This window comes from Nuphar pumila, chromosome 4, assembly GCF_984573655.1.
Source record: "Nuphar pumila chromosome 4, dmNupPumi1.hap1.1, whole genome shotgun sequence".
In the NCBI taxonomy this organism is placed as follows: Eukaryota; Viridiplantae; Streptophyta; class Magnoliopsida; order Nymphaeales; family Nymphaeaceae; genus Nuphar; species Nuphar pumila.
Genome location: NC_143252.1, coordinates 125,559,326 through 125,586,284, shown reverse-complemented (window position 1 = coordinate 125,586,284; position 26,959 = coordinate 125,559,326). Strand labels below are relative to the sequence as shown.

Below are 26,959 nucleotides of genomic sequence, written 5' to 3'. Positions count from 1 at the left end.
CATTATAAATTGACTATTGCCCCAAAATGAAAATCTTACAATATGTTTCCATGGGTTGCGAAAATCTTTGAATTTTCATGAGATTGTTAACTCCCATCTTTTCTTGAGCATATTATCACTCCTTTATTTTTAGTTATAAATATATGCCAATAATTTCTCCAGAGAAAACAAAAAATTCAATTCATCAAGCGATTTTTTGCTTGCCAAAATTTTTCTAAAGAAAACTGATTCTTGACTAAGTAGAAGAAGCTCTATTCAGACCTGGAGCATTCAGGAGCTGAACTGCATCAGGTTCTAATATCGACCAGAGGCAAGGAATTAAACATGGTAAACTCTATCAACAAAAGAAAAACACCAAGACACGATAACATAAACGTGAATCTCAAGTATTTGCTGATACAAAATAAGTTTGGGAAAGCAAGTTCCTACAGCGACCAAGCACGCTACCAGATCCACATTCCCTCCGCAAATCCAGCTCTCATTCAAACCACCCTTTGTTTAGCGAACCTTGCGCTATGCGCATCGTTACCACACCCGTCAGCTATCAAAATTGCATTCTATTGCACAACTTGCCCATACTTGCTCGACCTGCAAAGTTTAAACGCTGCAACTTAGCGGACGAAACTACCGCAAACACCAGAGTAAAACAACCGCAAGCCTCAAAAGATGCATCACATATTGTAAATCTTTTAACGATTCATCGTGATTACAGTTAAGCTTTGTTTACTAAGAAATCGATAGATTTGATTTTTCTAAAAGCAGGACTAATCCACCCTAAAGACCACCTTTCTACGCATCAAAATCTTCAAACCTGTGAAATGTCGTGCGGTTAAAATTCAACACCACCAAGAGATGTGTATCTTGCATTGATTTTCTGTAACGCATCCAAACCATAGTTAACAGGAAGCAAAATGAATACCGGAAGTGATGCGTAAAGTGAAAGCAGAGAAGCAAATGTTAAAAATTAGTATGCAGCGTAAATGGGGATTCAATTTGAAAGCGATTGTGGGGGCATGTGATAAGCACAAAGGAAACGTGGAGGAAACAAGAAACGAGTAGAAAGCAAAAAAACAATATGACAAACACAAAAGGCGAAGGAAAAGTGGGGAAAACGAAAAGGATGCGAGGGCTTAGCTTCCGCCCCAAATAAGAAGCAATTTCCCACTCTTACCCTTTTGGGGGAAAGCATGGTGTTTCCCACTTCAACAGCAGGATTCCAGAGAAACATGTTTCTCCCCTTGAGGAGGGGCTCGCAGTAACTATGATCAGAATTCAATGCAATCATCAGGAAAGATTGCAACTTGACAGCCTTTTCACAAACCTCACACCATGAATGCAACAATACTGACTAACATTGTTAGTACTGAAACACCATCTGTTTGAAGATCCAAACGCTCTACCTGGCACATGCTAACCGTTCATTGATAAAACTAAAAATTGATTGAATTGAGCTTGCACATAGTTTATGTGGTGAACAAAGGTTGTTCACTGCGTTACGTGACCAGCAACAATAAGCACGCTTATTGTTTCACTGGCGCAAGAACACGATGGAGCAGCTTTCAGCACATATTTTGACAAATATGTTGCATTACAGACCTTTTTTTCAGCAGAATGTCCGGTTGGCTGTAAAAAGCTGCCACTTTATACCATAACGTGACTAGCAATGGTAATAATACGAGATTACAGATGAAGATTATATTTGAAGGATTTTCGCCTCAAGTCTTTATATACTTTATATGTAAATCCAGAGTTTTATAAAACAAAGCATAGAGCTTGGTTGAAGCCTATATGTAGCTCTAGTTTAGTGGGCTCAAACCGTGCGCATCCATGTTAGGCTCGCATGAAGAATATTGTAACACGAAAGAAATTTGACATGTTCATCTTATTTTCACTTCAAGTCCGAATCCTAAAAAAATCAAGCCGAGATCAAACAATTTCAACCTGGCCCACAGGTGGCAGACAAGTCGTAAATTTGAGCATATCAAAGTATGTGTCATCGTTGATTTAATGTAAGCTTGGTAGTTGACGACTCAAATCATTGTCTAATCATCCCCTCTGATCCTTATGCAACTTCTACATCTTTATAATATCAAATAGTCTTAGAACTGGGACACTATAGGCAACTTAGATTAGGGCCCATGTTAGAATGGTAAGGACAAGCTTTTGGTCGAACTCTGACAACTAAGATTCCTAAAAAGACATGAGAGCAATTTGAACTAAATTACATTAACAATGTACATGACAGTAAAACATAACAAAGATGACATTTTTAAAGAGTATAAATGTAAGCAAAAATGAAATTAGAGGCAACTAATCTTGTTCCAAACACATTTTACAAGAAAAAAATGGTGCCATCATATATTTGATCAAAGATTTAAAAAAAAAAACATCACAGGAAACGTGTAGAATCACAAGAAACATTACTTGTATACAGGAAGGAGACCAATTTGCACTTATTTTTAACAAACTACCTTGTCATGATTTTGTTTAACTAAAATGTCGAAATTATTTGCAATTAATTTATAATTTAATCCAGTCAAACAAGTGGAGATTGTTGTTGATAATCAGTGTTATGATTTTACATCTAAATCCTATGGAACTAAGGAAATTTGCCGTAGGAATTAATAAGCTCCAATCGGATACAACAAAAACACCTCCAGATGATGTGCCATTTTGACCACTCATCTTCAAGAACCCATAGCAACAAACCACCAGAAGCAAGGATCCTGTTTAGTGCATAATGCATTAACTTAATTCCGACCAGTAAGAACGTTTATTATCAACATTTTATCTTTACTGTTTCACTTGTGTTACAAGACCCACGTTTAAGTCTTTGTATTTATTACATATTGCATTGAAAAAATAATGCAATTCTCTTTAGTGCAGGATAGCATTATATTATTAACACTTCTTTTGAATATCGTACTTAGATTCAATATTCATGCTCATCTCACCAAAATATTGTTTGATAAAAATGATAGTGACAATGCTGCTGCTGGATTTAACTGTACCTCATGTTATGTTAAACATGCCTAAGATCGTACTTAAGAGCCTCTTTTAACTTTCAAAACTAGCCTTTTCATCACCTTAAAGATCACCAAGACAACTTGAAGAATTTTCCTCTTTTATTAATGTTTTTGGTAAGCAAGTTGAGGGCGATTCAAAGGTTTGATAAGTTGAAAACCTGAAACATAACGACCAAATGGTATGCTAAAGGACAACAATAATACGGCAAACAGTTGATTTCAATTTTGCACCACCTTGTTTACAATTATTGAATTTTTATACCACAAACACTTACAAATTTGCACCACTTTGTTTTATTAGTGATACGTAGCGTAAGCAGCTATTTACATAATTGATGAACTCATTAACCCGCTTGTTCAAGCAAACATCATAGACAACCATAAGAAGCAACAAAGTTAATTGCTGCTTCCTTCTCTAAAACAGTTTAAAAAAGATTGATCCTTAACTTTCTTAGACTTGTACACTCAAGAATAGGCCGATGATTGCTCCTAAAGAAACAACAATTAAATGCACGACTATATTTTAGAATTTGCCTTTTGATTGAATTAATAAAATAGATTGTTTATTGAGGAAAACATATGCTCAATAAGCAAATTTAATACCATATAAAAAAAATATGGACCATTGATATCAATTCTGCGAACAAAGAACACTAACTTCAAACTAGAAGGCAAGCACCACGGTATGGCAGTTTAACATAGAAAAGTCGAGTACATATTAAACATTTTCCTTCCCTACAAGCAAAGTGACGTGAGGCAGGCCTATCCCAATTTGACGATTTTCAGCATATTGTCACAAAGTTTGAGTTGACCTCACTTCTCAAAGCCAGAAAGTCGACCATTATTCTCAACATTGTTTTTATGTTTAACAGCTACATTGCTATGCAGGAAACTAAACAAGCTAGCAACCTCAAACCTATGTTGGAGCTCAAGTTCGTCTATTGTACCAAGCCTATAACTGAACTCGAGCTTCATTTAATACATGAATGAGATCAAGAGGGGCTTTACAAGAGTCAAGCCCAAGCAGAACCCACTACTCAACTCGATGCGTAACCCATTAGTGGATTGATACCTTTGTACATGAACACGTGCTGATAAAAAAGAAAGAAAGTTTGAGATAACAAATCTAAACGGGTAATTTGTAGTACTTGCCAACCAAAGTCAATCTGGATAAAGGTTATTTATGTGGTGTTTTTTTTATAGCAACCTTTATGCGGTATCTTGATGGCACCAAGTAACAAGGACTAGACAGTCAAAAGAGTCATATTGTGGGCCATACATGAGATTAACGATTGAGAGAGGTTCACATAAACGACTATTTTATCCCCATGTGGAAAACAATTTGAGAACTTTGGGTTTCATAGATAAGGACAAACATCAATCTTCCCCATTCCTTTCAGAAGTATCCGGTGATCTTGGTTACAGAGGTAACATGGCTACACGATCTCAAACACCACCCTCAAAATTTTTTTTTTGTCAATAATACCCATTACGTTCTCTCCTGTCGTATTTCAGCACATCCAACCGAAATGTTTTATATGCTCAACAATCTAAAATATGGTCAATCGAATCTTGAAATCCAGTAACATTTCAGGGAGCCCAAATACAAGACACTTGAAATAGGCATCACTGAAAATTCGTTTTATTGTTGGATTCATGCAATGTGCATTCATAATTACTTTTTACACACTCGAGCTTCAATAAATTTATCCATGAAAAATGGAGAAATTTTAAAACAAACTTCCATTCAGAAATTGCATTTGAGATAATACCAGTCCGAAAGCATGAACCTGGAACTAGGATTCTTAAGGCCCTCGAATTCTTCAAATCATTCTATTGGCAAGCCACTTCACTAAATATAGGATTTTTAAGGAAGCCTCTGGATCTTGAGAATCCCTATGAACCTAAGGGTCATTAAGAAAGCAAGAATCTTTTCTTCACTTTTGGATAACCAGAGAAAACCACCTCACTCACAAGCTCATTGGTGTACTTGCCCACCAGGAAGTACTGCAGCTTCAGCCTCCCAGCAAGGGATGCCCCCGGCAGGTTTCAGATGCCCACCTGCAGGTTTCGGACTCATGAGCTTCCTTAAACCAGGTGATATTCATCAGTCGCTCCCTACCAGATGGTGGATCTTTTTCATATACCAATTTGGTCCTGGTAAGGCATAATCATAAAGTTCAGAACCAAGTTGGGTCCAATAGGGAAATCGTTGAACTAAAGCCAACGTGTCCCAAACCAAATGTATCTACATATCCAACTCAGATTCAGAACTGATCAAAAGAGCCTAACTTACGCTATAGAAGGGAAAAACTTAACCAGATCATATCTGTGATTTCATACCTTCATAAAGCATTAACAAGTGAAATCTGAACTTTTATGCCCGCGATTGACCCAGATCAATCCACCCATGTTCCATCCCTAAAAGTCACTTCATACTTAAAAATTGGCTCAGAAAGTCTGATCCTATAATTTGTTCAGCAAGTTGTCTGGAAGATTTGGAACTGAGACAGCGAGTAAAGTGAAACTAGGTTAGAACTGGTTCATTTTATAAATTCCAACATTAACTCTTGTCCGCAAAGAATCAAACTGGCAGCTAGACTCTGAATATGGGTCATTCTAAGTACTGCATTATCATTTTTCAGAAGCTGGCTATAATCCAGATCCATTTTATATACAGCCAGACAACAAGCATATCAATCATGATCCAACCTACATCTAAGCAGGTTTTATCCCTTGCTACAATATGACCAAACAGGGACTATTTAGTGAACTTGAATATATACAAGCTTATCGTGTTGTCCAAAAATCTTGATCTTAAACCGGCCCTTGCGGTTTCCCGAAGCTAAAATTGTGAGTTACTTAACAGGTGAAGTAGATTGGATTGTAATGGCATTCATGGCAAAAGTTGGTGATAAAACAAGTTTTACCTTTTGAACAAATCTATAAAGGTAAACACCAGCTGACTGCGTAACAACAGTCTTACATATTCTATTACAGATAAGAATTATCCTTGATTTACATTACAAAAACAACTAAAACCAAGACATTTGGGTCACATTTGTGCCACATAAAACAAATATCTTCCGTTGACCATAATACATTGCAAAATGAAGCAACGAGGGAATATCAGAGCACATGATTAATCAAATGCCAAACTCACAATAAGAATAGGCATCTAATTATAAGTGCAGAGAACATAGAAATATTGCAAAACAATATAAGCTTTGTTCGCTAGTCGATCAATTTAAATCAAACTTAACAGAACACACACACACACACACACACACACACACACACACACCAAGTTGACATGATCTATCCATGCCAATTTGGATCGGACACAAAACAAGTTGATCCAGTTGGTTGACTTGTTTTATGTATGAATAGGCTGAGCAGGCTGTTTCAGTAGTTTAAATTACCTAAGACACTAGTGTAATATAATGGTTCACATAAGGTACATAATTACATTATTAGACATTAACTACTAATTTCTTCTAAAGTTGATGTTCATAATCACAAATCCATTTTACTATTCTAATGTTAGTAGTTTTAATTTATTTTACTCTTTCAAGAAATAATTACCCATATTTATGTATACTAAAGATATGTTAGAGTGACCTACCTAGGTCATTAAGTTGAAATGCCAATGCCACAGGCCAAGTTTCAAGAAGTTAAGTCGTAATATCATAAAGTATTTTTTTTCAAAGGGGCATGCATGTTTAAATTACCTGTGAATATACTATAAATAATGAAATCAATAGACTCAATCACATTACCCTAGCACCCTAGCAAAAGTATCATCTAGAGAACTTTAACTTTTAAAGCACACTATACATCAAGAAAGAATAAAAGTTTACAACACCAAATCGTATAGAAGAAAATTTGAAACTAGCATTTCAAACACAACTAGAAAGCACATGCTAATAAAGTGATCCAATGGGGAAGAGTCCAATCAACAGAGATCTAAAACCTACATAATGATTTTATTTATTCACCTCATCCAATTAAAAATTCTATCTAGTTTGGGCCTTACCTGGCAATGACATTGTTCATTCCTAGATTGGGCCAATAGATTCAACCAGTGATGCAATTGCTGGAGTGATAAAGCTTTCCTTTTTTGGAAGAGAACGTTTAATATTTTAGACTTTTAAATGGTCCAAACTCATGCTAGCATATCTATTCAAAGATATTAGCTACTTCCAACTTCAAATTGAGCATATTTTATTGCTTGATGTGCCTATTGTTAACAATCTATGTCACATGGGTGCGGGTGCGGGGATTCGGCACTTCCAAAAAACCTGGGTGCGGGGGTGCGGCAGGGGCAAAAATGTAATATATATATATATATATATATATATATATATATATATATATATATATATATATATATATATATATATATATATATATATATATATGGTAGCTGATAAGGTCCATCACATTTATGCCCAACTTACTTTTTACCATTTTTTTATCTTATATGGTTGTCCCCAAAGATGATTGTGGAGCCTGATTCACTGTTTTTGCCCTTGCAGGAAGGGGGGTCTGGGGGCTCCCCCCGGCGCGGGGGGTTATAGGGGGGCAGCGCCCCCCCCCCAAATTTTTTTTTTAATTACGCAGCCCATTTCATAGGGCAATTTTTTAAAAAAAAAAAAAATCCAAAAAAAAAACGGACACAAATGACCCTGGGTGCGGTCAACGCACCCAGGGTCGGGTTGACCACACCCGGTGCCGCACCCGCACCCGCGTCGACGCGGGTGCAGCACCCTGCTAGCCGAATCCCTGTGACATAGTTAACAATCTATTTCCTAAGAAGTATAAAATGGAATCAGAAGTGTTGGACATAAGATTTGAAGAAGAAATTGTTTTCTTGGAAATACTTAACACCTTTTTGGATGTAAAATAACTTGAAACAAGGAAAACTTCAAATCGGATCAGTAAAAGCTCAAGCAGACTTAGGTGAGTATGACAAAGACACTGGAAGTGCAAAAGGTGCATAAAAGGAAAGAGATCAACTAACCACAGATTCCCTAAAGAAATTGCAAGAAGGAAGCCTCGAATTTGTCAACTATATATTCTGGACTTCTAGATGAACATCATATCATAGGCCAGTATAAACAATAAATATCTTACAAAAATAGAGAATTACCACATAAAATTGATAGTTGCAAATAAAATATACAAAAACGAAAAAATAAATTTTACTGCACAATATCTAGTGTATTACTGTTTAGTTATACACTGCCGGTCCCAAGCCCGGATAAAGGAGGAGGGTTGCGGTAGGCCTGTGACAGCCAACATAAAAACTTAGTCATACCCTATGAATATGAACCAATATGAGAATTTCGTTGGGGCGTTCCCTACTGAGCGACGCGCTGTACTCTATAGGCCCGGAGGCAGTGATAAATGGCCAAGGGTTGCTAGGTCGTCGCCCGGAAGCGACGCGTCACACCGGCGCCCGGGTGTGGTGTCAAATAGGCAAGGGTTCCCTCACTTTGTTGGACGGGTGGGGGTAAAGAAGTTAGTCCAAGACCATAAAATTAGGTTAGCCACTTGGAACATAGGATCTTTAACTGGTAAGTTGGTAGAGTTAGTAGATGTTATGTGTAGGAGAAAGATTGATATTTTATGTCTACAAGAGACCAAATGGGTAGGTGAGAAAGCAAAAATGATAGAACCTTGGGAATATAAGATTTGGTATACAAGAATAAATAGGAATAGGAATGGAGTAGGGATTGTTATGAGTCGTGAGTTTATAGATAATGTAGTTGAGGTCCGTAGGAAGGGTGATAGGATTTTACTTATTAAATTAGTATTAGGTACGAATATTATTAATATTATTAGTGTTTATGCACCTCAAGTAGGTTTAGATGATTCCATTAAGCGTCAATTTTGGGAAGATTTAGATGGAGTAGTACAAGGGATATCTTATGGAGAAAGGCTTTTCATCGGCGGTGACCTTAATAGCACGTAGGCATTAGTAGGGATGGATTTGAGAGTATCCATGGAGGTTATGGTATAGGAGAAATAAACGAAAGTGGAGAAAGGATTTTAGATTTTGGTTTGTCCTATGATATGATCTTAGCCAACACTTGGTTTAGGAAGAGGGAGTCTCACCTAATAACATTTAAAAGTGGGGTTAATACGAGTCAGATAGATTTTTTCCTACTTAAAAAGAGAGATAGGGGTTGTTGCATCGATTGTAAGGCTATACCAGGAGAAAGTGTAGCTACACAACATAGAGTCTTAATTTTAGATCTTAGAATTAGAAAATGCCGCAAAAGGGATAAACATAAGATAGACCCTAGAATTAAGTGGTGGGCACTGAAAGGAGCTAAACAAGGAATGTTTGTAGAGCGGGTAGTTAAGGAAGGTGATTGGTGTCTCGAGGAGGATTCAGAATCTATGTGGAATAAGATAGCGGGTGGCATGAGAAAGGTGGCTAAGGAGGTATTGGGTGAGTCTAAAGGTGGTGCACCGCTAGGTAAGGATACATCGTGGTGGAACGAGGATGTCAAATTAACTATTAAGGTTAAAAGAGAGTGTTATAGAAATCTAAGTAAAAAACGTGATAATGAGAATTTGGAGAAGTATATGATAGCAAAGAAGGAAGCTAAAAAAGTAGTTCAGAACGCGAGGGATAAGGTATATAAGGAGGTTTATGACAAGTTGGATACCAAAGAGGGTGAAAAGGATATTTATAGACTTGCAAAGATGAGAGATAGGAAATCGAGGGATCTGGGTATGGTTAGATGTATCAAAGATGAAACGCAAAGGGTTTTAGTCAAAGATGAGGAGATTAAGGATAGATAGAAAGATTATTTTGATAAGCTATTTAATGAAAGTCATGCTCAGGATCTTGGAGACTTTTCAATTCTTTTTCATGAGATGAATCGTGACTTCATGCGCAAGATTCAAAAGAAAGAAATTGCAGAGGCTTTGAAGAAAATGAAATCAAGAAGGGCAGTTGGCCCAGATGGTATACCTATCGAGGCTTGGAAATGCTTGGGAGAGAAAGGTTTAGAATGGTTGACAAATCTTTTTAACAAGATTTGGCGTACAAATAAGATGCCTAATGAGTGGAGGAAGAGTACTTTGGTGCCTCTATATAAGAATAAGGGTGATATACAAGATTGCACAAACTATCGTGGTATAAAACTCATGAGTCATACTATGAAACTTTGGGAGAGGGTGATTGAGTCTAGGTTGAGGAAGATTGTCATGATATCGGAGAATCAATTTGGTTTTATGCCTGGAAGATCAACTATGGAAGCTATACATCTTCTTAGACAACTTATTGAGAGAAATAGAGAGAGGAACAAAGATTTGCATATGGTTTTTATTGATTTGGAGAAGGCTTACGATAGAGTACCTAGGGACGTTCTCTGGTGGACAATCATGAAGAAAGATGTTTCTCTCAAGTACATTAGTATAATTAAAGATATGTATGAAGGAGTAGTAACCAATGTCCGCACTTGTGGAGGGGTGACAACCAATTTTCCTATAACGGTTGGGTTACATCAAGGATCTGCTTTAAGCCCTTTCCTATTTGCTATAGTGATGGATGAGCTTACGAGATCAATTCAAGAAAATGTGTCGTGGTGCATGTTGTTTGCTGATGATATTGTTTTGATTGATGAGTCTAGAGTTGGGGTTAATGCTAAGTTAGAATTATGGAGACAGACATTGGAAGCAAGAGGTTTTAAGTTGAGTAAGAGTAAGACAGAATACATGGAATGTCGATTTAGTAAGCAATGAAGTAGTGATGGGTGTAGTGAAGCTTGGTGAGCACGAAATACCAGTGGATGATTCTTTCAAATATTTGGGATCTATCATTCAAAAGTATGGAGAAATTGATATCATAGGATAAAGGTTGGGTGGATGAAATGGAAGAGTGCAACTGGAGTGTTGTGCGATCGTAGAATGCCATTGCGGTTGAAGGGAAAGTTTTATAGGACGACTATTAGGCCCGCTTTACTATATAGTACGGAATGTTGGGCTGCCAAGAGACATCATATTCAAAAAATGAGTGTAGCTGAGATGCGTATGCTGAGATGGATGTGTGGAAATACAATAAAAGATAAGATTCGGAACGAGGAGATACGTAAGAAGGTAGGCGTTGCACCCACTGAAAATAAGATGAGAGAGAATCGTTTACGGTGGTTTAGACATATTCGACGAAGGCCTAATGATGCTCCAGTTAGAAAGATGGAGAAATGGGAAAATATATTAGTTAAAAGAGGTCGGGGTAGGCCTAGGAAGACATGGATGGAGGTGATAAGAAAGGATATGAATGCTTTGAACCTCACCGAGGACATGGCATTGGATAGAAATGAATGGAGGAGAAGGATTCATGTGGAAGACCCATAATGATTTTCGTTGTTGGTTCATATCGCCGACCCCAATTGTTTTGGGATGAAGGCGTAGTTGTTGTTGTTGTTGTAATATCTAGTGTATAGAAAAACACAACTCGGCAGATTAAGCCTCATAGTTAAACAAAGATTAACAAAGAGGATAATTGAAAAACCAATAATTGTCTATCTGACAATATCATCACGATATATATTTTCTAAATGGTTTACGCTTCCTTCCAGATAAAGAACCAAAGATTTATATACATGGAATCAAAGAATCTTGCACAATAACCATGTTCCTATAGCTAACTTTCAACTAGTTTCTATGTCCTCATTTCCTATAAGACACAGGAAGAGTGTTATGCAGAAACCTGTTGTTTTCAAGGTACCAAAGTTAATAAGATTACCATTGTCATCAGTTGTATTTGATGTCCATATGCAATATGGTTTATGTGTACAACATTTCACAATTATCAAGAAGGCAGATTATGCAGACCACAGCTATAATGAATCCAAGGCATGCATCCTTCACACAGAAAAGACATCAATTCGGAATATATTTTACTGGAAAAAAAACAAAAGAGAAATATGCACCTGATAAAGGATGTCATCATCACTAATTTCCAGGGCCTTGGAGTAGTTGGGCATTAGGTTGTTATTGTTGTTGTTGTTGCTGCTGTTGTTGTTGTTGTTGCTGTTGGATTTGAACAAGAAGGTTGGCAGCAAACTGCAGAGTTGATTGATACCGCAGGTTTTTTTCAGCCTCACTTTCATTCATAACATGACTTGGCCCTGTTGCAGCAGATTGAAGCTGCTGAATCTGGTTGGATAGCTCTGTATTAAGTTTACCAACTCCTAATTGTATATCCTGCTGTGATTGAGCGACATTTCCAATTTGTGATTGAGTAGAAGCTGGAACAGAGGTGGTCTGTTGAAGGACGGGAGCCTGGAAGACAACACTAGCATCTGCCGCACCTAACAGGCCATAGTTCTGAGGAATATTTGAAGCTTCAAGTGGATAATGCTGACCACCCTGAGGAACCATATACTGTCCACCTTGTGGAGGGGTAACAAAGCCAGCAGCAGACCCAGTAGACATAGTAGTTTGAGAGTGCATCAAGTTAGGGTTCAGAACTTGTGAATTGCTGATGATTTGTGAATGGTCTGGTCCAGTTGCAACATTTCCAAGATTTGAATATTGAGATAGAAGCGAAGACTGATTACTGTTATACTGGTGCCCTAACTGTTGGGATGGATGACTAGCTTTCTCTTCCCTAGATTGATTAACAGCACCAGAGAGCAGGGCCTGTTCTTGGTGCCACCCATGTGATGGCACTGGTTTCTCAGATGCCACACCTGATGAGTAAGAAGGCTTCACAGCTGTGGTCAAGGGTAACTGTCCATCACTTGAGGCTGAAGACTGCACATTGCCAGGTAGAAGAGCAGTCAAAGTGGCAATAAGCTCTGGTGTCAATGAAACTCCAGCGTGGGAGGCAGTTGAGTTGCTGGCATAATCTGCTGGAGCAGACTGTAATGGATGAGGATCACTTGATGATGGTTTTGCAGCACCAGGAAGACCAACAGAATCCTCATTCAATCCCCTGGTGAAGTTCATCATCTGCAAAACATCTTCTTTACCAGGAATCCTAGCATGATCTGTTTGAACAGAAGCAACATGCTGCCTATCAACATAGTGTGGCGGAAATGTCAGAGGTGGAGGCGGTTGGATCGGGGCTGAGATATGGGAAAGATGAACATTTGTATTGACGGGTTGCTGAGGGAATTTTAGAACTACACCATAAAGGCGTTCAGGACCAGACACCTTCAAAACCTGTGTTAAGAACTCTGAAGGGGGAACCAAAAACAATGTAGTACCATCATCAAACTTGGCCACACCAGCACGACTTTTGCCACTAAGGTATCTCAGAAATTCTGTGTAAGAAGCAAAATCATCTTCACTGTCTGGTAAGAAGAAAACAATATCAAAGCCACTCGCTTCCGAGTAGTGCTTTGTCAGCATATCTAATCCCGTCCTTGCAGAGCAATTAACAGTTTCAGGACTGCAAAATGTAAGCGGGAAAAAGTGTACAATGCACATGTTAAGTCAAATCTATTCAAGAAACAATAAAGACCATAAACAAAGGTACATAAGATTGAACTTACAGTGCCATGTCTATCCCCTTCCCTATGGGCAAACATCGTGCATGACAAACAGGAGTCCCACCTTTGGCAATAATACCACGCCAGCAATAATCATCATCTACAGCTCCATGATTATCCTCATGGCCAAGATGATCAACAGGAGATGCTCGAATAGGTAAAAGACCGCTCTGACTTTGTGCATGAACATTTACAGGATCCAACAAAGCCCTATCAGATTGTGGCCCAAATGGCCCAGAGACATGATCATTTGTCTTTCTTGATCGAAATGAAGCATCATCAACTGGCAAAGGGCTTCCAACACGGGATTTCTTTGGTTCCCTTTGAAAGGGATTCGGATCCAAATCCCAAGTACCAGGAATAGGGCCAACTTGATGTCGCATTCCTAGAGCTGATGGCGGAGGAGATATCCGCCTCCAATTAGGAACCATTGGATTGTTAAGATTGGCATCTGGAATATTCTGGAGGAGGCTTGCTAAATGAAGAACCTCAGGGTTGGCAAGGAGCGGATCAATTTGTGGCGGAAAAGGATGCATCAACATGTTCGGCCCATGAATAGCATTTGGACCCAAAGGTCCAGGAAAATTATTTGGAAATATTGGGCGAGGATGCCCAAACAATTCCATGGGTCCAAAGGGTGGATCATTGTAAAGCATGTCAGACCTAGGACCCCTGATTCCTGGAAAAAATGCAGGATTCTCCCTATCACCATGGCCCACTTCACTGCTTGAAAACAATATCTGTATCCTAGGGTCATTAAATAGCCGGCCTTGCAAGCCTTCTTTTGCACGCCTTGCCTCATCAACACTTCTGAATTCAACAAATGAATAATATCTTGATGGAAAACACTTAATTCTCTCAATTTCACCAAAGAGAATCATAGCATTGTGAAGCATATGTTCGTCAATCTGAACAGACGGCGGATACCCTATCCACAGAATATTACTCGGTGGACCTTCTTTATGCCATCCACCAAATGCTGGAGATTGCTAAAAACATAAAAGAAGACCAGTCACTCTCAAGAAAGAACATGCACGCTTTTATAAAAAATAATCAATATTTTTGAAGTGTACGTAACAAAACTAACGGCATGTTCTGTTGGCTCACATGAGATTCACTTTCTCATTTGAATGAGAAAGTGAATCTCATTTGTATAAGCAGCAAAACATAAAAAGGTAAGCTGTGATAAAGTGAATCTCATTTGCCTTTGTAAATGAGAGTCACTTTCTAATTTGCTTGAGATTCAAAATCACATGAGACCCATGTGAATCATGTGATTCTGAATCACGTTTTGAAAGGAGCAGCCGAACATACCCTAAATCACTTAATGACTCCTATACAAGTTCAGCGAAACCAAATCACTTAATGATTCCAATACAAGTGGAGCAATGACTAGATGGGGCCAGCATGAGAACAACCAATATGCATCATTCAGCTTCATATGAGTTCAAACCCAATGGTGCAGAAATGGCATTTAATTTTGCAGATGTTGCATGCCTTCCTGGTCACCAACAACACAAAGAACCTACAGAAGATGGCACCACTCATATTGAACAGAGCTAATTCAGTCAATTATCTATCCCCAGCAAGGTCAGCAGTGTACCAGAAGGATATGACATCCTAGAGATTACCAGACGAAAATGAAATGCACATATACACACTCACTAACATGCACATGCAAAGCATTATACCTCATCATCAGCATGTCTTGGTTTTGGTTAGACACAGTTACCACAAGTTAGATAGAGCCTTTGAAAACTTTGCCATGATCTGATAATCCGAGCAAAGTTAATGAACTATGAAACATGTGTTTTCATGTTTTACTATGCCGAAATTCAAAAGTCTAAATCATACTAGCAACATCATGTCACGTGATAGGCTCACATCACCACTTGGCAATTATAGTTCCCCCAAAGACCATATTAGGCAATCAAAAACAAGATTGAGCTCTCAAATATTTTGCTTAGTTAAAATAAAGCACATATATACAGGCACCAGCTATGATACCCGAACACTCCATTTTGCCCTCTGTACCTGTGTCGACGCCCGGATACACCATTTTACCCTCCATACATACAAGTTTGTATTCAATTTATAATTTATAATTATATTTTCAGTTTATAACTTCAGATTTTCAGTATATAATATATATTTTAGATATAGGATATATATTTAGATTATACTCATTTTATTTTGTATTTAATATATATATATATATAGCCGTGTCCCCTAACCCACATTTTTTGAAATTGTCGTGTCGTACCCTCTGTACCCATACCTGCACCTGCACCCGTACCCAGGTGACATAGGGTGCCAGTATTGCTGTCGACAATTTGTCGGAGGTTTTTTCCCGAGAATTTTTTCAAAAAATGGTTTTTCTCAGAAAATCTTGAGTCATAAAAATTGAAAAAATGTGGAGACATAAAAGATTTTAAAAAATAATGTTTTTTATTTTTTCTTGAAAAATATAAAGAAATAAGATTGAAAACTTTTTTAAAATATAAAAGAAGCAAAAATAGAAAACATAGGCTTAAAATATATAAAAATGAAGTTTCTTTTTTTAGAATATCATGATATTATAATTATATGATGTATTATGGCAACACTTTGTAAATATTGACAAATTTTACACATAATTTAGGCTTACATTGAATTAGCGATAATATTGCAATAATTTCAAAATATCACCATATATGTGTGTGTGGTGCAAGGTTGCCATACTAGGAAGCGGAAGCAGGAAACGATACGGGAAGCAGAAGCGAGAAGTGATGCATTTTAAAATGTATAGGAAGCAGAAAGCAAGGAATAAAAAATAATATAAAAATTGAATGAGAATTAAAATGAAACACATAAAACTAAAATAAAAGTGACTATTCTTAAACTTCATGATTTTTAGTGTAAAAATTAATTTTTTTAATAAAATCTAAAAATGATGACTGCTAATTTAGAGAAAGCACATGGAAGTGAGTGAGAAGCGTAAGAGAAAGCACATAAAAAACATGAAAAGTAGTGTGAGAGAACATATAACAAGAATAGATGAAGTGTGTGAAAAGCATACAAGAAGCTTGGGAGAATCGAGATTCTCATCAAGTTTCGGAAGCGAGGAGTATCGGGCTTCCGAAGCGAGCTTTCCACCTATCTAAGAAGCTTCCGGTAACTCTGGTGTGGTGTGCGTGCACCCACCCAAACAAGAGGGATAAATTCTCAGATAAGCCTTCTAAATGTGTCAAAATATACCTGATGCCTATTATGCCCAAAACCAGAAGAATCTAGAAAGTTCTGCATTGCATCCGGTGGCATCCATAGTGCATCTGAATGGCCACCACCCCTCCTATTACTGAAGGACCCATCTCTAGTGTCATGAAAATCATTCCAATTGTCCTGTTAGCAAAGCAGAAATGCATGTTAGACCCAAAAGGTGATGGTGTGGTGGGTGTTGAGGGTTCAGAAAAGCTGCTAAACACAGCCAAAACGAACCAACATACTCGTTTTGAAGGCTGAGACCTCAGAAAATCCACTCTTAATGCTTCACCACCACCTATGCGTTTTCCATTCAAACTTTTCAAGGCAGCAGCAGCATCTTCAAGACGAAAGTAGCCAACAAGAGCCGAATTTCGGTCCCTGAGGAATTTGAATTCTTCAATATTTCCAAACTTCAAGAATTCATTCTCCAACTGCTCTTTTGTAACTGAAGAACCCATTCCTCCTACCCATAGTTGCTTGCCTGGCTTAGCCTGAAAATAAAAGCAATAAATAGAACAAGAGAAAACACTTCAACCATGACCATTATGACAGTAAATAAAAGCATTTAAAAAGTCAAAAGAGACCACATAAAGGTAACATGAATAAAAGGTACAAGAGCCCTATCTACGCAATCTACAAGTGGGATAAAATAAACTGCAAAAATTAGGACATAAACATTCACAAGCTTAGAAACTTACACATAACCCAGTCAACATTATTTCATCAACTTTATCTATTTTCTTTATGATCTTATTTGCTCATTTTGTATTCACTTGAGTTCATTTTTTTTAATTTGTCATCAATTACATTAAGTTTTGATTTCAACTTAGTTTTATTATTTGTTGTACATAACTATAGTGCTTTAGAATTAATGTTTTACACACACACGTAAAGCTGTGTCCCCATGTCCTAATTTTTTAGAATTTTGTATCATACCAAGCATATCAGCATTGTGTCCCATTCCCACATCTGTATTCATGTGAAATATCTGATAGGCTTTTACTCAATATGTACTAGAAGTCAGTACAGATGCTCACTAAGGAATATATCGCCCAAAACCATCTCAAGCAGCTCAGAATGAAACAAGGAGATTAACAATAAGGCAATCAAGTTTAGCATGTATATGCTACACCAAAGTCAAAGCAGCATGTGTTTCAAATATCAGCTTGAGCTTAGAAGTTATCAGTAAATTCTCTGATATATGACAGAGGTAGGAATAATACATGGAATAATTTTCTAAAACCTAGTAGAATGATCTAATTTATCAACATGAGAGTGTCTCAAACTCTTAGATTAGTTTTTGTGGTATTGGAATGGTTTTTCCCCCACGTGTGGTGGTTAAAGCTTACTCTTACAATTTATTTACTCTTATGCATTCTAGCTTGTCTTCTCCGACTTCTATACTGTTTCATCTTTTAAGTAATGTTTGATTTTGCAGCTTGCAGATGGGATTTAAAAATGTAGTAGCCACGTCCACTGCTATCATTTTCAATCAACTCTAACCAGAAAAAGAATGAACTCTGAGGCTTTGAAGTGCAAACCAATAACTAGATGATTCAAGGATTGCAAATGCATGATTCTACTCATAGAATAGTTTCAAAATGCAGTTATTAGAAGTTTGGTAACATAAATCCATTCAAAGCACTCTAGAAGGACAAGGAAAGTGGGAAAGGGAACAAAAGGCTGAACAGCATGAACACTCAGATATGGAGCCCCTGGTAAGGCAAGTAGCAGTAAACACAGTTACTGAATAATTGCAATGTCATAAAAAGGATGAAGAAAAGTAATTAATTAGAAAGGTTAGTTTCACAGGACCACAGAGAAATTTAAACTGTGGTTACAGTTGCATATTGTAAAATTTCCTCATTTAGTTATCAAAACTGCCACCATAATTTATTACTAATGCCAGTGCATAATTTGCCAAGGAATATTTCTATGTGCAAGATAACACCAAATCATACAAGTCTTTCTGGATCTCACGGTTCTTATCTGTATACCGCGGATAAGTGAAAATGTGTGATATTGTTAACTATCAAACCCATGGTTTAGGACTCCAGTAACTTAATCCCCCCACAATATAAAGAGAGAGAGAGAGTTGAAAGTGCATGATACAGTTAATCACCAAATCCATGGGAACAAAGGTTAAGACTGCTATAACCTAATCCTCAATAAGAGGACCTTAGTGTTAGTGATTCATGAAAAACAAGATTTAGATAAACTTTAGTATTGATTAAATAGTGTACCCAATATCCAAAGAAAAAGATCCAAACAACATGCAAATTAATAATTGATAAGGTAAGATGATGGCGAGACCACATTGTACGGGCGCAAATCAGAACACTACCCCCCCCCCAGCATCCATATGTCATGGAATATTCACAAACAATATTCAAAAACTAAAAATTACAATAGAAAATAACAGATAGCTCATGTACAAATAGAGAAAAAGAAGGGAATGTGGAAGTTCGCAGCACCCAACTCTGACTTGGCAACGAATGGGACACACCGGGCATGTTAATGTTTATCAGAAAATGAACAACCCTCGCACCAGCTTCTGCCAATCTCATCACGCATTCATGGTGGGCACAGAAAATTGAAATCCAAGCAGAAGAGGGGATCATTATGGGAAATTGAGGATTATACAAATGAAATTCAGTGAACAACAAATGTGGCACCCCGACATACAGCAATACCACCGTCCATCAAGACACGGCATGCATATGCATTAATAAACCAAACTTTCCCGCAAATTCAGAGAAAAAGTTATAACTGAAAAACAACAGGAAGAACCAACCGGTCGCGCAATCTCGATCTTAATGGCATTTCCTCGAATCGTGGTCCCCTGGAGTGTATCCTTCGCTTTCTTTGCATACTCCGGGCGCTTGAAGTAGATAAACGCGAAATTCCTCGATGCATAGGAGCACACGCTATCGAGAGTGCCAAATTTCCCGAAGACCTCACTCAGATCAGCATCAGTGGTTTCAGGAGACAGGTTGCCGACCCATAGGTTGTTCATGGGCCCTTCTTCACTTCCCCCGTCATCATCCACCGAATTTTTGCCAAATTTTCTAGGTTTGGGATTGGAATCCGACTTGTTGGGAGGAGGCATCGCCTTTCAGGTAGGATAATAGAAGGTTCCCCACGCTAAAGAGAAAAAGAAACGAACGTATGGAAAAGAAGGATTGAGATTCTAGGGCAGGATTTTGACAGAGAAAAGGCCAGAGTTTTACGCAGAATATGAGGAGGATTTCTAAGATTAGGGTTTCGGTCCAAGGGATACAGAAACAAAAAGTACGTTTGGAGCGGCGGAGGATTGAAGACCAAGGGTTTTAAAGAGAATAAAGAAGAAGAAGATGATGATGATGATGAAGGAGAGGACGAAGGTAGACCAGGATTGGTGCAGAGAAATCGAAGGGGTTTCTAGGGCTAGGGTTAGGGTTTTCTGCAACCGTTTTTTCGGGATAGAAAGGAAGGGGTCCCATTCGCGCGCTGGGGATGAACCCTGCTCATCCTTTTATACTTGGGGCACTTCCTTCTTCGCTTTTCGTTGGGACCCACGCTAAAAACTTGCTCCGGTTACGGTTCGGATCCAAGACCAGGTACTTCTTTAGCGAAACTGGATTCGGAATTGGACTTGGCTCGGGATTTCATGAGCTTTCGACAGACCCGTGGTTTGGTTGTTCCTTGAGGGCATGTTTGATGTGCCGTTCCCAGCAGCGATTTTCAACAACCTTTGGACGCATCAGACGGCGTTATGCACGTTCGCCGCGTCCAAAATAGTACGAAATTTTTTATCCACCTCTCCCCTGTTACAAAATGAACAAGAACGGAGGAGATGAAAAGTAAAAAAAATGCATTGACGGGAGCACCATGCCCGATGAATCTCTCTCTAACCACCACCGTCTCCGCCTCCCTCAAGATGAGGTGCTCTCTTTCTATTTCCCTCTCCTTTTTCCTCGTCTTCCTCCTCTTTCTACTTTCCTTCTCTTTCATGTCTGCCTTCGTCCGTCGCTTTTTCGCCGTCGAGGATCAACCGGACGTCGAGAGCAACGCCGACAATTACGACACCCAAGGGTTGAAGTCGACGGTGGGTTTTGGCCCACTGTCGATTTCCAAGAACTGATTTTCTAGCAAGGGTGGAATCTGACGTCTCTGATGCAAGGGCATTTCAGATGGAGCCATGAACATGCTCCAACACCAAACCCTAGGGCTGATTTTTGAGGCTTCCCACCTCTTTCTGTATGAGCATATTTAGGAAGGTGGTCTATGAATATCAATTGAGAAGTAGAAAAAAGATACAGTAAACACTAACAAAATATGATCTTAGCCAACTTTTAAACTGTAAAGTCTAGTAGTGGAAGGGGCGGTCTGTACATTTTTGCCTGATTTTTGTTTTTTTTTCTCTGTTATATAAGCCCCTCTTTTTTTCCCTTCCTTTTTCAGTGGGCGGCAACATACAAGTTGCAAATGATATTATAGAGTAATTCCACCAATATACAAAAAATCATCGGCTAGTTTCAAGATTGGTTGGATCTTTAAATGTGGTTCCTCTGTTATTGTTGATTTGATCTTTGCATGTAGAATTTTCTTGCAATTGCATAAGAGAGTTTTTGCTTTCAAACTTTTTTTGCATGTTATGGCCATGTCTGTTTCATGATGGCTGCAGGTCTATGTCACATGGATATGGTTGCGGATGCTGGGAGATGGATATTGGCTTATCCATGTGACAGCTGAAAATGATAAACATTGTAAATTGTATTCCTGGATGAGTTGGTACTTTAATTGGTTTCCACACAGATGATGATGTTTGGTCAACCTAGTGTTGTACTTGTATAGGCGAGTGTTGGTGTTGTGAATTTCATTGATGCAGCATGAATAGGACCTTGGTTGTTTGTTTTGGGTAGAAGGGGGTAGCCGTGGCCCGTAAGTAAATTGCTCCAGAGTCCAGACTGATATCATGTGACTTGGATTAGGAAGTCACAAATTGGCTTGTTGATGCTTTGGGTGCATGGAAGTGATATGAAGGAAATATGTGAAAAACAATGAACAGTTGGTCCATATTATCATGATTAATGAGCTTCGTATGATAAAACTTACAAGATCAATGGTCATTCGCAGAAAATCATTCAGCTCAGAGCTAAACAGGGAGAAAATAGAAGAACCCTTCCTCCTGTTTTCTTTTCCTTAATTTTTGAGATTGTTATGTAAATCGTAAAATTCAGTACTTTTTAACAACAGTAGCAAAGTGGGATGCTGATTTCTTCATCAAAGTTGATGATGTGCATGTCAACCCAGATTTCTTCATCAAAGTTTTTGTATTTATGTGATTTTATCATTCTTTCTCTTTATTTTATTGACCCAACCTTTCTTTCGTCTTCATCTCTATTCTCTTGTCTACTGCTGATGGTCATAATGTATGTAAGGAGTAGATACAACAAAACATTGTCATGGCACAATTCATCAACAGGATAGCAACCTAAATCAATATCCTGCTATGCTTTGTTTTTCTGGCAAAGTATGTTATTTTCCTATATAAGAATATTAGGGTAACTTGATATGAGTGAACCATATCATCAACTAAATATGATGGCGAACAATCTTCAGATAAAAAAAAGTTGGAAATTTTTGCACTAGTATTTTTGTTTCTTACCGTTTTCAAAATGAAGTAATTTCCAGAGTTGTTCAAGTTAGTCAACTGCATGGGAGACATATCTGGGATTATTTAAAATCTTTTGATGGCATTCTTGTAATTTGTTTTAAGAAAAAGGATAGATTCGACTCTTTTTTCTTTTTAGGGCATTTTGGTCATTTTTGTTGGGGCAGTAGCTGCAACTGCCACCCAACTCAGCCAACCCCAATAAATCAGACCTATCAGGGTTAGCAGAATCTTGCCATGTGGCAGGACTCCTTTTCGGTTGTCATTTCCTTGTGGTTAGAGTAACTAGGTTGGGGCCTAGTTAACACGACTAGTGGACTAACTAGGAGCCCGTGATTCTGTCTTGTTGGGATCGGGTTGAAACCCAACTAGATTTGAACCTTTTGGAATCCATTTTGTGTAGGCCTGCCCATACCCATTTTATGTAGGACCCTATTTAAACCCAAGGCTACACATTTCTCTTTCTTCCTCTTGTTGAACCCTTTCACCCTTGCACTCACTCTCTACACCCATTCTCCCACCTTCTTCCTCCTCTTGATGGATGACCCACCTTCTCTATCACTGTTATGGTCAAGCTACACCACCACGTTTCGCCATTCAGCAGTTGTTGGTGGTGTGTTGCTGCATGGAGGAGCTTAGAGGAAGGACTGACCAAAGTAGGTCAGCCATCTTCTTTTCCTTACTAAGCTTTTCTCATTTTTGATCTTCTTCATTTTCCCTTCTCATTTCATCATCTTTCATATTTTTGGGCATGTTGAGGGCGAGTTGCAACACTGTGGTTGCTGCAAGGGGATGAGTGGTGTGACAAGTAGTTGCATTGTGGACATATTCCAGTTGGATTCACATTTTGAGGTAGGAGCTCGAACTCTCTCCCATACTAGTGAAATGTGTAGGCACAATTGTGTGTTTAGAAGTATGTTTTCTTATATATGTATAATGATTTGAGAAGTATGAATGTGTGTCCTATTGGTGCTAAATTTCTCTTCTCATATGGAGTGAGCATGCTAGGACTATAAGTAATTTGTGGTGATTTGTGTGAAAAAACATGCTTTGAATGTGTGATGTGTTTTTATGAAATAACATGCTTAGAATACTTTTGATTTATTGGAAAAATTCAATCAATAATGATATTATAGTGTTTATTGTCTTGAAACACCCATAGATGTGTTGAGGTTGAGTTTCAAGCGAGTTGGGTGTTTCAAACCTTGAGATTTTGTAGTTTGAAAAGGGTAGAACCGAACTTGAACGTCACAAGGGTCGACTCTTGTTGTTCAGGGGTTGACTCCTATGAAATTCCAAATTCTGGTTGACCCGAGAATCGACTCCTCTTTGTTTTATCTGTTTGGTGTTGTAGAGGCAGAAGAGTCAACTCCAAAAATCCAAGGGTCTACTATTGCAGCTTGGTGAGTTGATTCTTTATTGTGAAAGAGTTTACACTTTTTATTTGAGAGTCGACTCTTGCACCCTGAGAGTCAACTTCTGCATGCGTTGTGTTGACTCTTGAAGTGAAGAGTTGACTCTTATATGTTGTTTTAACTACAGCTTAGCTGGGGTCGACTCTTGAACTAGGAGAGCCGACTCTTGGGCATTGTAATGCTTTGTTTAGCTCAGAGTTGAACCATATACTTGAAAAGTTGACTCTTGAGTGGATTATGCAATGAGTATGATGGATTATGTGTGATTTTTGGATGGTTCGACTTGGGTTTTGATGGAAGCATCCCGAGACAACTGTGCATTGGTTGGTTGGATCAGTGTTGCTATACTTTTTTATCTGCACTCATGTCTTTCATAGATTTTTAATTTGACTATGTTTTCTCAAGTCTTTGCTGAAGTTTATGTTTTAAGAATAAGAATATGTTTTTGGTAGCTATTTAAAAGTATGTATATGCAAATTTGCATTGTTTTCTAATACAAGAATTTTTATACTTCTGAATTTTCGTAATTGTTCTATGAACTGAAATTTTTGTAGCTCTTTGTTTTCAAAGTGTTTAAAAATCAGATTTTTGCATATGTTAGATAAACTAATTTTTTTTGTAACTCATTCCTATGGCAAAGTGCATTTTAAATCTGGTTTCATACCCAATACATGAACTGAAGTTCTATCTTTACTTGATGACTATTTTCAAGAGTATTTTATTTGAAATCAAGACTAATGTTTTTAAGGAAACCCCATGTTTTAAAGATAAAATTTTCATAAACTGAATGTGCAACAAATTTTCACGTAGGAATGGATGTTTGAGCATGTTTCTTGGCTTTACATGCTTCTAGTTGTGTCGATGTTTTGGCTTTTGGGTAAAAGCTATGTTGAAAATCATATGTATTTGTCTTGAGAATGAATTTTGTGTTTGAAAACTTATTAGATATGAATCTTGGGTTGAAAATACATATATGCTAGCTTGAGTAGCTCAAGTTCGTGTTCATGTTATGATTTATTAAAGTATTGTTCTATGTTTGAGATTTTATGAACAATGTATATTGTGATTATTTATTTTTGACACTTCGCATATTGGAATGATGTTTGTTGAGGTAAACCATCGTTTGGTGAAATTTTTGTAGCCCAAATCATGTTTTGGTGGAGCTACCCAATTCTATAAAGGGTAGGAGTTGACCCCTGTTAAACAGGAGTTGACCCTGCTGTTTGTAGAAGGCTGAGCAGACCCCTGCTATTTTGTGTTTTGCTTGAGGAAGAACTGTGGGTTGAACCCTGTTCCTCAGGGTCAACTCTTGAGTTGTGGTTGTTGACCCTTGGTACTTAGGGTAGATCATTGCTATGCAAGAGTCAACTTCTGCTTTCGTGAGTTGACTCCAAGTTCCAGGAGGGTCGACTCATGGGTATCGAATGCATGATTTTTGTTTGATGTTTTGACTGAGTTTTCTTAAATAAAAAACTTCACTTTTTTAGCTTAACAATCAGATGAAAATGGTGTGATTTAAAATCCCCAATTTTGATTAAAGTTTTGTTAAACTTAAGTTGTTAAAAATGTTCTTATATGTTATTTAAAGGTTGTAGACTTACATATACTTTGAAAATAAAAGTTTTCTGTAATCTAGAAAGTTATGGATTATTCTTTAGAAAGGCTTTCTAAAACTTTGAATATTTAAAGATTAAGAATCCTTTAGAAAGCTTCTGAAATAAGTATTTATAGACTTTGTATGTTTTATAAAAGTCTTTGGAAATCCATATTTGTAGATTGCATGTAGTTTAGAAATATTTTTGGAGATATGGAATGTTTTGCATATTTAATATATTATTTGTAATCATTTTTTAGAAAGCTGGATAGTTGTAGATTATGCATTCTTATATTGATTTCTGAAATTTATAATATTTACTGAATTGGGTGTTCTTTAAATAAATTTCTATGTTTTTTGGTGATTTTGTTGAAATCCTTATGGTTAAAGAAGTTTATGTACTTATTGTTATGCTGAGATTTTCTTGTTGAAAAGCCTCATAATAGCTTGATGTTTGAATATATATGCATGATTAAGATGAATATTGTTCAAGATTAGTGTTTATTGAATTTTTAGTTGGATGTGAATATCCAATACTGTGAAACATAGGATTTGACTCCTATACTAGAGGGTCAATCCCTATTTGTTTCATTGGTGGTTGGATCGACCCAAGAGTCAACTTTTGCTTCTTGGGAGTCAAAACTTAGGGCCCCTGGTGTTGACCTTGGTTTGAGAGAGCTGACCCCTGCTTTTTGAGGGTTGACCCTTAAGAATCCAAAGTCGACCCCTGAGATTTGAGAGTTGACCCTTTCTAAACAGAACAAACCTCTATTAAGAAAGAGTCGGCCCTCAAGGTTACTGAGTCGACTCTTCCTGAACAGAATAGACCTCTGTTCAGAAAGAGTTGGCTCCTGAGGTTTGTGAGTTGACCCCTGGCTAGAGAGAATCGTCTTTTGAGTGGACTATTTTGTATATGTATGCATGGTTATGATGATTTGAGTTAAGGTAAAGATTGTTTAGCCTGGTTTTTTAATGGATCAACCCTGTGTGTAGGTTAGTAGACCTGTGTTGGTTGTATTTATGGGTTGATTTCATCAGTTTATGTTCAATAGCCCAATGAGGGACCCAAATCATATTGAGATGCATGGTATGATGCATGTGAATGAGATTATGATCTTTTTTTTATATTTGTATGTTGTATAATTTTCAAATAATTGAGCATGATTCAGTGAATATATATGTATATATATATGAACATGTATGTGGTTAAGGTGTGCATCATGCATATGTGTAATTACTAGAACATAGAAAAATGAATTGCATATTATGTACATGTAATGATTTTGATTATAGTACTAGGTTAACTGACATGTTCACATGATAGATGTTTTTTGATGCGTGGGTTTGAATAGACTATGCATTGGGTTGTAGGTTTCATGAAATATTGTTTTACAAAATTAACCTAGTAGCTTGTTTTAGATCTTGGGAGATAAATCGCCCAAGTGTGAACCTAATGCGGATGACAGTGTGAGCTAGAGTTGAACATGATGCTGATTGGGGCACCAAGG

The 26,959-nt window shown here is 37.6% G+C and overlaps 1 protein-coding gene across 3 annotated transcripts; it reads right to left on the bottom strand.

Annotated features, from left to right (window-relative positions):
- Positions 1–209: 209 nt before the first annotated feature.
- LOC149840941 (flowering time control protein FPA-like) lies at positions 210–20,276 on the bottom strand. 3 transcript variants are annotated; one of them, XM_090003485.1, is made up of 7 exons: positions 19,581–20,276; positions 17,029–17,277; positions 16,781–16,924; positions 13,547–14,532; positions 11,978–13,443; positions 812–874; positions 210–588 (listed from the first exon to the last, which is right to left on the bottom strand). In XM_090003485.1, the coding sequence occupies exons 1-5, from the start codon at positions 19,893–19,895 to the stop codon at positions 12,039–12,041; spliced, it is 3,099 nt and encodes a 1,032-aa protein (XP_089859611.1). In that variant the 5' UTR covers positions 19,896–20,276; the 3' UTR covers positions 210–588; positions 812–874; positions 11,978–12,038. The 3 variants fall into 3 exon arrangements, with proteins under 3 accessions (XP_089859611.1, XP_089859610.1, XP_089859612.1); XM_090003486.1 differs by lacking the exons at positions 210–588; positions 812–874 and adding exons at positions 4,743–5,183; positions 5,370–5,530; XM_090003484.1 differs by lacking the exon at positions 812–874.
- Positions 20,277–26,959: the final 6,683 nt, after the last annotated feature.

What these genes read in the sequence shown, in the direction of transcription:
- LOC149840941 (XM_090003485.1), bottom strand. Translation starts at nt 19,895, where the DNA reads ATGCCTCCTCCCAACAAGTCGGATTCCAATCCCAAACCTAGAAAATTT. An exon ending in TTGGGCATAATAGGCATCAG is followed by an intron (nt 14,533 to 16,780) that starts GTATATTTTGAC and finishes TTATGTTTTTAG; the next exon opens with CAATCTCCAGCATTTGGTGG. An exon ending in AAGGGGATAGACATGGCACT is followed by an intron (nt 13,444 to 13,546) that starts GTAAGTTCAATC and finishes TACATTTTGCAG; the next exon opens with TCCTGAAACTGTTAATTGCT.